At 37.1% G+C, this 10792-nt stretch overlaps 1 protein-coding gene across 1 annotated transcript; it reads right to left on the bottom strand.

Annotated features, from left to right (window-relative positions):
- Nucleotides 1–2935: 2935 nt before the first annotated feature.
- Nucleotides 2936–9259, bottom strand: LOC128019561 (ras-related protein Rap-2a). Its single transcript, XM_052605618.1, has 2 exons — nt 8485–9259; nt 2936–5194 (listed from the first exon to the last, which is right to left on the bottom strand). Exons 1-2 carry the CDS (start codon nt 8796–8798, stop codon nt 4957–4959), a joined length of 552 nt encoding a protein of 183 aa, XP_052461578.1. The 5' UTR covers nt 8799–9259; the 3' UTR covers nt 2936–4956.
- Between the last annotated feature and the right edge of the window lie 1533 nt (nt 9260–10792).

Raw genomic sequence — 10792 nt, 5'->3', positions numbered from 1 at the left:
ATAACATTTTTGCCAAATTTTCATTTTGGGGGAACTATTCCTTTTAAACTCATTTAAAATGTTAATTTGCATCATAATTAAGTGTTTAATATCTTTAATCCTTATAAAAGTACAATCAAACCTGTTGCTGTCTCTAAGCTCTCCGTCCCTCTTTTATGAAAGAAACTGTACGTATTGGGTCTAATGGCCACCTCTTGATACAAGTTCTGCTTTGAATTCTTATTTAGTTTCATTTAAATGCATTTCCTCTCCCTCTTCCTGGAGTGTTTCCTTGCTACGTTTCTCTTGGCTGTTTCTTGGTGAAGTAAGCCTGTTGAATGTCTTTACTGTATGCAAATAAATAAATAAATTATAATAATTATTATTATTGCAAAGAAATGCCACACATGCCAGGATCTCCAAATGACCTTCAAACTATAAATACTAATTCACATTAAGACACACTTATGGCATTTAAAAAACAACTAGTGTGCTGTAGCTCACGTATCATAGCAGCTAAGTCTACATGCATCCTGATGGATTTGATAGATGTGTGTCCTTCTCTTCCCAGGCTAACTATTTTTGGCCAATCAAATCACTGCAAATTAGAGTGTGAAATTGGCAGCATGTGTTGCCATGACACCCAGGCTAGCAATAAGCCTCTCCTGCTGTTGTCTGAGTCTCTTCCTCACGGCTCTGCTCTTACATCCTCTGTTCATTTCTCATGTCCTCTCTTCACTGCTTTCTCCTGCAATCCTGTGTCCAGTGAGTGGCCAGAGAGTTCAGGTCTGCTAGAAAATATGTATATAACAGCAGCTTACTGTTAACACAGACTTTCCTGCTTATGTACAGATATGTGTACCGAATGCTATATTTTAGCATACAGAGCATGCTGTATATTTTATGGAACAATACCAGTCAAAAGTTTGGAATAATTGGGAAAATGTTTTTGAAAGAAGTCTTTTATGCTCACCAAGGATGCATTTATTTAATGAAAAATACAGTAATCTTGGGTAATATTACAGTTTAAAGTAACTGTTTTCTAGTTTAATGAATTTTTTTCTGCTGTGATGCAAATCTGAATTTCCAGCATCATTCCTCCAGTCTTCAGTGTCACATGAACCTTCAGAAATTATTTGCGGCTCAGTTATCAACAATGGCTCTTATTATTATCAGTGCTGAAATCAGATTTTGCTTCTTAATTCTTTCGTGGAATATTTCTGTCTTTACTGTATTTTTGATCAAACATGCAGCATTGGTGAGGATAAGAGGCTTTAAACATAATATAAATCATAATTATTGCCAACCTTTGACTAGTAGTGAATATATACTACAAAAGTATGCAGGATGCAATGATATACAGTATCTTGAGCTTTAGTATTCCACATTTTTTTCACATAAATCGTTGGTCGTTCCTAGGATAGCAAAGTCCACTAAAGGAGGTAGAGCTTTCTCACATTTGGCTCCCAAACTCTGGAATAGCCTTCCGGATAATGTTCGGGGTTCGGACACACTCTCTCTGTTTAAATCTAGATTAAAAACACATCTCTTTCAACAAGCATTCAAATAATGTATCTTTTTAATTGTGAGTGTAGTTGCATCTGTTCAAAGTTGCATTTTTATTCATTAGCTTGGGTTAAACTAATTTTACTTTGTTGGATCAGCAGCTATGCTAATGATGTCTGTATTTTGTTTCTATGTTTCGCCACGGTAACTAGGATTTAAACAAGCTCCAGTCTGGATCCAGAACACCTGAGAAGAGATGATGCTGACCCTCAGAGGACCTCAGATGATGCTAACCTTGAATCAACAAACAGAACTAACAATTATTGCTAAATGTGTGACTGAATCATATAATAACTTAATTAATAATATTGATAGTTCATCGTCTAGCTGACTACGTCTTGTATTATTGTTATTATTTTTTATTTTTTCTAAAATCCTGTCAAACGTGCACAAACTACTAGCTACTACTAAATATTGTAGAAACATAATTTTCTGTAAAGTTGCTTTGTAACGATTTATTTTGTAAAAAGCGCTATACAAATAAACTTGAATTGAATTGAATAACCTCACTATACAAAATTATTTTGTAATTATTTACTAAATAATTTCTAGGAAACAAACATTACTGCAGTTTTTTGCCCTTGAGTGCATACATAAAATTGTAATCAATGCATTTGAATAGAAATGCTAAAGAAACATGCACTTTTTATGTACTTTGTTTTATCATATAATATGTTGATTCAAAAAAAGAAGATAAATACAACATAAATATATTTTATTAAAGTAAAATAATAAGCTGACAAAACAGCATTTCTCATATTCATTTTACTTCAAGTATTAATTTTACTAAAACTAAATTAACACCATTAAAAAAATCTATGTAAACATAATAAAAAAAAAAATCAAAAGAAAAACTATTTTAATGCATTATCAGAAAATATTAATCTAATTTAAAATATTAAAAAAGATACTATATATCAGTGATACTCCAATAACACTGCCGTTACAGATCCTACTGTAGAAATGCACTGTTTGCTGACAGTCACAAATAATTGAACTAAACTCATTTCCCTTGTGTCAGCTAGCTCCATGTAAAATAAAACAGCTTTTATTGAACTACTGATATGACTGGAGACTTCATCTCAGAAGCTGTATTCATGTCTTCATGTGTAAAACTTTTATGATGATGGAAAAACCTCTACAGCACCTTAAAGTCAGTTTAGTTGGAAAGCATCTGTTAAATGTTACACAACTAACTTGTATCTCTCACAACTAAATAGTTTAACAGCTATCAAATAAACAAAACCTGCCTGATGGAAAACAGACCAACTCCAGGATGTGCTATTGTTCTTCACCGTAACATGTTCTGGTCAAATATTTCTCATTTATAAAGCGCCATGTGTTTGGACAGTAGGTTATAAAGCATGGAGAGAGAAAAAAACACAGAAACTGCAGTGTCAGATGCACTTTATTTAGGTGCCAAAAAAAAAGTGTCACCATTCAGTCATTCAGAAGAGTTGAGCACAGGTCCACATACAAAATATAAAATCAATACAGACTCAGAGCTCTCTATTCAAACACACACACTCACACACCTCCATAATCAGCCAAGAGGAGGATACCAACAAAAACTGGCAAACTCTGTACTAATGCATAATCAGTCAACCAATAGCCATCATCGTCAGCATCAATGACCCACACGAGCATGACAGAATAGAGAACGAGTGCAGAAAGGGGCTGAGATATTGAAGAGATACGTGAGAAAGAGGGTGATCAACCAGAGAGAGACAGAAATAGAGAAGAGTCCTACAGAGCCATACAAGATCCTAAATGAACAGACGTTCTCTGTGTCCAGATGTGGAGGACGATACGTCCCTGTCCCGCGTGAGCCGTCCAATCAGAGACAGGAGCTCATGCTGCATTCCATTCACTTGGAAAGTTAACATTCCTGCTTGCAAAAAAGTGCAATAAAAAGTCTCTTGACACTTGGAAAAACACAGTTGAGAGTTCCTGAAGCTGACATGGTGGAATTCGGAAAGATGCGCCATGTATATTTATGTAATTAAACTGCAACCTTCGTAATTCCACAACTGCACAAAACCATAAAGTGATTTTGATTTTATTCTGATGAATCGTTCAGCCCTACTGTGCATCACACAAACACTGCTGCTTATGTGAAGCAACTGCGCTACAAATGCATAGAACACACACATATTTAAAAAAGAAAAAATAGATTTGACCATTTTCAGCAAAATATTAAGAGGTGAAATAAAATCCAAGAATTCAAAATAATCTCATCCACCACCTTGGACGAATTGTTCATAGAGCTCACCGCAATGCATTCTGGGACTGTCAGCCCAAATCTGAATTTTGTGTAAATCCGATTGAAATCAGATCATATTTAAATAGTCTGAACGGAAATGAACTACATGAAATCCGATTTGTGCAAATCTGTTTCGAGCTACATTTATATGTGGTTTGGAATCCGATTCAAATCACATTCCTGGAAATCCGCTTCAGTCTGACCGGTCAGATCGGATTTAGCCTAGCTTTTTTACCTTTTCACGCATCGTAAAAACATAAAAAAGTCAAACGTTTCTGTTTACAGAAACAAGCTTGTGTTGTTGCGAACTGCAAGTCAAGATGAAAGATCATATACTGCTAGGATACGCACCTCTTTTTCCTGTGTTTTCTGCTGCTGCCTCATAAAATTAAATCCATAATAATAATAATAATCCAGCGTGATGGCAAATATAGGCTATAGCAAACTGTATTGCTTTTATTGTTTTTAGCATTGGCATAACAGCACAACGGCATTGCCACAGAAACCACATATTCCATAAAGCGAAAGAGCGCTTATGGACACCACTGATCTATAATATGACGGAAACACAAATCATATATGAACAGTTGCAATACACTGTGTGGAGAGTCAGTTATTCATCCGGATATACACAAAATCAGATTTGGGCTGACAGTCTGAACGAGGCTTAATTAGTTTGGGCTTTTATTCTGTCTAGTTAGGAACAAAGCTGAAGTCACCTGACTGTTATTCTACCTATATGTGTTTTAGAAGAGAAATCAATAAAAAAATGAAGATTTTGAGGGATTTATTCCCAAGTAAATGGACATTTATAAAGTCTTCAATAAATGATTATATGGCTATATCAAGCATATGGCTAAGAACCCTCTTATTTTGTCTCTCTCTGACCTGGTGACAAATTCAGATAAAGTCAACAATACCATAAAACATAAAAGTCCAACTCATTCCCAATGAAGGATCCTGCTCAAACAGGAAGTGTGAAACCGAAGGCAAGTGCTCTTCCTGTGGTTGAGTCAGTCAGGATTTAAAGTGACAGGAAAAAGTAATCCTCAGAGTTACTGTCAGTCTGCAGACACAGCATGATGACTGAAGACACTAGAAGGTCTCTCAGAGCTAGTGTAATGGGAGTTCTCCGTGTGTGTTGGGGGTTATTGTATATTGCAGGAGGAGCAGCACGGATCATCTTTATCCGGCTGTGCCGCGTAGTCCATCTGCCGCACGATCTCGGCAAAGAGTTCGTCCACCATGGTCTTGCTCTTGGCAGACGTCTCGATGAAGGGACATCCCCACTCCTCGGCCAGCGCCTGTCCCTCCCTCACAGACACCTCCCGCTCGCCCTCCAGATCCACCTTATTCCCCACCAGGATCACCGGGACCTTCTCGTACCTGGAAACACATGCACAGTTTCTCTCAGAACAATCAAACCGCATTCATGCAAACCATTCCTTGTGAACAAGAAGCAGACTTTAGCATCCTTTTCAAAAAGAGTACTAATTAAATAAAAAATGATGTTTTAAAACGTGTGTTAAGAAACAGTCATGAAAGTTCCCTCTATTTTATTAATATATTATTAGTATATTAAATTAATGCATTTAGCAGACGCTTTTATCCAAAGTGACTTACATTGCATTCAGGCTAACAATTTTTCCTAACGTGTTTCCTGGGATTCAAACCCCCAACCCTGCGCTTGCTTGCTATGCTCTACCACTTGAGCTACAGAAACACTATTAAATATTAAAAATATACTTTTATTTGAAGTACAGTTCAAGTGTCCAGTGCACTTTAGGATGCATTCCAGTAGCTACATGAAACACGTTCAAAATGCATTTAACTTCCATGAGTCATGAAACACAATATTTGAAAGGAAATGTTTTTTTGTCTTGATTTTATAGATCAGGATTTGATTGGCTCATGGATGTCAGAGTATGATATATTTGGTCAATATTATTTTTGTACACATCCACAACAAAGTCATTTTAAGTATCTAACATTTTACTTGTTCAACCACATTGCTTGATTTCATTAAATATTGCATAAAGAAAATTTGTGTCTTTAAAGATTTGATTTTCGAAATAAACATCATTCACAATCGTAGGGCGAGTAAGATTATGATATGATTAGCAAGGATGCATTAAATTGATCAAAAGTGGCAAACTGTTTTAAACATTAATAAACAGAAATGTTTCTTGAGCCGCAAATCATCATATTAGCATGATTTCTGAAATAAAATTCAGCTTTGATCACAGGAATAAATTACATTTTACAATATATTAACACAGAAAGCAGTTATTTTAAATTGTAATAATATATTCCGGTTTCCAATGTTTTATGTTACCAAATGTAGCCTTGATTACAAAACATGAACAACATTTAAAAAAAAAAAAAAAGTCTTATTGACTGAGGTTTTAAACGGTTGTGTAACCGACTAGATTCACAATACAGCTGTCATGGCCTCACCTTTTTGTTTAATTGTCTCAACTGTATTAAAATGGATCGCTGTGATTATACGATTTTCTCACGGCAGACACACAATACATCCTGCACCTCGCGTCTGAATTCTCACAGTACGGTCTTCCTCTGGGCCAAAGAAGAGCGTCTTCACCCACAACCACTAATCATGGCCAAGGGAGGATCAGGAGGGTGGGGTTACTGAAGCCACGCCCCTTGCAAACACACCCTGCTATTAACAAACCACTAATGACATCACCGTTTCAGAGTTCTTCCCGAAGGACGTGTGCTGTGCCTTTATTCTCACAATTTGTGGGTCATGAACCAAAAATGGGTCACACGTCAGTACTGTACCGTTTTAGTAACATTTAGCTTTGCTGAATTGCATTAGGGTTTAGTTACATCTTACACTGTTAAATTACTGATCATTGCATGATTTTATTATCATGTGATTTTTTTACTGTATGAATATGACACTTGCTTTTAGAATCACCTGTTCGAGTCATTCATTTCTGTAAATGGCACTCAACCCTCGTCCGCTCTTTGACTAGCCGTCTCATTCATCCTTCAACAAGAACAAAAGTCTGTCTCTTACTCCCACTGTCTCCTCCTCATTATGCATCGCTTTTACTGTGTGAAATATTTATGCCATTCAATTATTCAATATTTTCTGAAGGCAGAAACATCCTTCAGCGTGAGAGTAAAGATGTTATTTGTGTGGGAGGAGATGTTGTTTGCAGGGCTGTACATGTATTTCTGGTTCAGGCTGACTGTGAAGTGAGTGGGAGTGTGGTCTTACATCACACTTTAGGGCTGAGTTACCAACTGATAAGAAGGATCTTTTTTTTTTATAATCGCTTTTATTCCACCCCGATTATTTTGCTTATTATAATCTTTATTTCACTAACTGTCGCTATCATAAAGCTCCTAATGGTGATGGATTGCTCCTGGAATATTATTTGGGAGCCAATCCTAAAGCATGCTGGAATCCAGAAAGAATCTAAAAATCCTGTTTTTCAGTGGGATCTTAACGGATCCTTAGGGAATTCTTAAATGGTTAGAAACGGTTTCAAATATGACCGAATTGCATTCGCAATTTTGTCTGCCACTTGTTGCTTACATTTTATCTTCAATGGCATTCAGTCAAACGAGCACCGATTTAAAAGCCCCATGAAAAAGGCTAATTTGTATCTAGTCTGTATTTTCGGTTTAACACTCAGGAAGTCTTGAATAACAAAAGTAACAGCACCAGCTGTAATACATTCCAACAATTTATAAACTTAACTTCCACACTTGTTTTACCAAAGGCCTGGACTCTTCTCCTACACGACAAAAAACATTCTACTTATAGTATCTAAACAAGATGAATTTTTATTTTGTAAAATGCAGTAATAAATATAAAAATTATAATAAATAAATAAAGTTATCAAATTGCATTTCAGATATGAAAAAAAGCTATTTTTCAAACATGCCCAGAACAAAGTGAATTTCCTATTTTTGATAGATGGACACAGACAGACAGGCAGATAGATAAATAAAAAGATCATTTCAGGGTGTTTCTTTGAATGCTCAAATTATTTTTTATTAATTGAAGCCTTCCAGATCTCTAAATGACAGCTACTTGGAACTGCACTTGACCAGAAACTATGATTTTAGTAAGAATAATAGGCTAATAATTCTGTTTTAATTATTAATTTATGGACTACTTTTATTGCTATAGTGGAATTAGGGAAGGGATATACACACACACACGCACACACACAACTTTGTCTGAAGCCTCCAAATGCATATTTTTCCCTCCCTGTAAAATGCTTATTTATATATATATATATATATATATATATATATGAAGAGCATTTTCCCAGGAGTCATTCTACCATAGAGGAAGAGAGCGAGATACATTTGAAAGCTTCAAAGCTCATATATATAAAAATGAATAAATGTAATGTTATATATCTAAAAGCCACAAGACCACCGTTTTAATTTCATTACAGGCTTTGATATGTTTCCTAAATGCATGAGAGCAGCATTTGACGTGTGGATCAGGTTCAGAGCTTCACTCGAGCATGAATCTTTGATGTAGGCAGTGCGTCTGAACACTGGATGCGACAGGCCCGTGCTAGAGGCCCGGATGCACTCACGGGACAGTCCTGGGCACACACACGTGTCAAGACGGTTTCTCTCGTGTGCAAACACATGTCATGATTCGCTCAGGTGTGTCCCCTCACCTCTTGACTCGGATGATCTGGTCTCTCATGGGCTTGATGTCCTGGAAGCTCTGCTGGTTCACCAGACTGTAGACCAGGATGAAGCCCTGCCCGTTTTTGATGTACAGGTCCCGCATGGACGCGAACTGCTCCGTGCCCGCCGTGTCCAGGATCTCCAGCACCGACGGCGACGAGTCCACCTCGATCTCCTTACGGTAGAAATCCTCGATGGTCGGGTCGTACTTCTCAATAAACGTCCCGGTGACGAACTGCACGGTGAGGGCGGATTTCCCAACCCCGCCGCTCCCGAGGACCACCACTTTATACTCACGCATCTCTCAGGTCTGAACGGCTCACAGAATCAAAATAAACTCACACGGCACTCGACATGACAATGGCATTCATGTTTAGGGCGTTTAAACGGGTCTGTCCACGGACATAAACACTTCTCGCTTCCCGTAGCTGCAGCGCTTCATGATCATGGAGCACCGGCGGCCCGCGCGCGCATATAACTCACACCGGGGAACGACTGGATAGATGCAACCGTCAATAACTTGTGCTTTTTATCTGCTCAGCTCACCATCCTATAGAAGTAAACGAAGACTGCATGGAGAAACCCAACGGACTGCCTCTGGCATCGGTGCGTTAAAATCTGATTGCGTGAAGCGATCGGGGCGCATGCTAGTGTTTTCCGTCTCCTTCTGCTCTCTCCGGTCTTCATTTATACACTAGCACACCGCCATGCTCACGGGTGGGGATCCTCCACTGCGCCGCTCCACTGTTGTGAAGTCCGAGTCATTTCGGCGAACCGGTTGATTCAAGCAGTTCGTTCGAACGAATCAGTTCAAGAATGATTCACTCATTATTTTACGTCATGACGTAATTATGTCATCTTCTGCTAGTTTCTTGAAACAGTATGGCCTTTCTTTCTTTCTTTCTTTCTGATAGTTTTATTTATGAGGTTATGTTTGATGGTTCTGTTTCTACTATGGAAGTTGTTTAAGCCACAGAATAAATAATTTAAAAGTTAATTTAAGTTAATTTATTTTATTTTTTTACCCAGAATTGTGAGATATAAACTCTAAATTGTAAGCTGTATACTCAGAATTCTGACTCTTGAAACAAAATACAACTGCAAGCTTATTTCTTAATTCAACAAAAAGCCAGAATTGAGAGAAAAAAGCTAGAATTGTGAAATAAATACAAAAATGTGTCAGAAACATTGCTTTTGCTCAACATGCTTATCGATTGTTCTTATTTTATCTGGTTTAACTATGTTTTCTAAAACATTGTATTTATTCTAATTTATCTTATTCATTAAGCTTATGATTGTCATTTTTGTGTTTTTCCTCTTGTTTGTTACATGTGAAATTTTCTGTAGGTTATGTTTATTTTGTCCATTTCTGTTTCTTATAGTATTATCAAGTCAAGTTCAAGTTAAGCTTTATTGTCATAAGATACATGTACACTGGAGAAAATATCATGCCTCACAGGACCATATGGTGCTACATAAATACAGACATACAACAATTAAGTAAAACAGTATATATATATATATATGAATGCTTCACATGTACGTACTGTACATGTGCAAAGAGAAACATCGTTAGTCAAGAAGCTGGCTGGGGAAGAGTGCAAGATGATTTGTAGTGCCTGAGCATGTAAACACACATCTTTTTTGGGGGGATTATGTACACAGTAGTGTGTGTGAAAAGTGTGTAATGCACACAGAGGAGAGAGTGTTACTACAGGTGGTTTGTACAGGCCCACTCACCTGTGTGTAACAATTCTATTTTGCAAAAAAAGAAAGAAAAAAAAAAACAGCAGAAAGTGACGCAGTGTTGGTGGTCCAGGTGAGATTCAGGTGATACAAGTTATGGGTAACAGTATGGGTACATTACAATAACACAATAGGCTTTTAACTTTTTTTAAGTCTTATAATTTCATATATTTAATGTATCCCCATTGCGTCTAATGCCGCCCAGTTTGTAATCCGTTCTCTGTTGTGAAACGGTTTAAATTATTAATTTATTACGATCATTTATTATTCATGCACTTGTTTCATCTCGATTGGATCACTGTAACTCTCTTTATTCTGGTCTTCCTCAATCTTCAGTGTCACGATTGCAAGCTGTTCAAATTGCTGCAGCAGGTCTTTTGACTGGGTTTGTTTAAAAGGCATTGTCTGGTTGTCACATTGTCCTGCTAGAGCACTTAGATCTTCGAGTCGCTTGCTTCTAACTGTACCACTGTGTCTGTTCAAATCAAAGGGTGATCGTGGTTTTTTCTGTGGTTGGCCCCAATCTTTGGAATGGTCTCCTCCATCATG

The sequence above is a fragment of the Carassius gibelio genome, chromosome A9, assembly GCF_023724105.1.
Source record: "Carassius gibelio isolate Cgi1373 ecotype wild population from Czech Republic chromosome A9, carGib1.2-hapl.c, whole genome shotgun sequence".
Classification (NCBI taxonomy): domain Eukaryota; kingdom Metazoa; phylum Chordata; class Actinopteri; order Cypriniformes; family Cyprinidae; genus Carassius; species Carassius gibelio.
The sequence above is the reverse complement of the archived record's forward strand: the minus strand, read 5'-3'. Positions and strand labels throughout refer to the sequence as shown.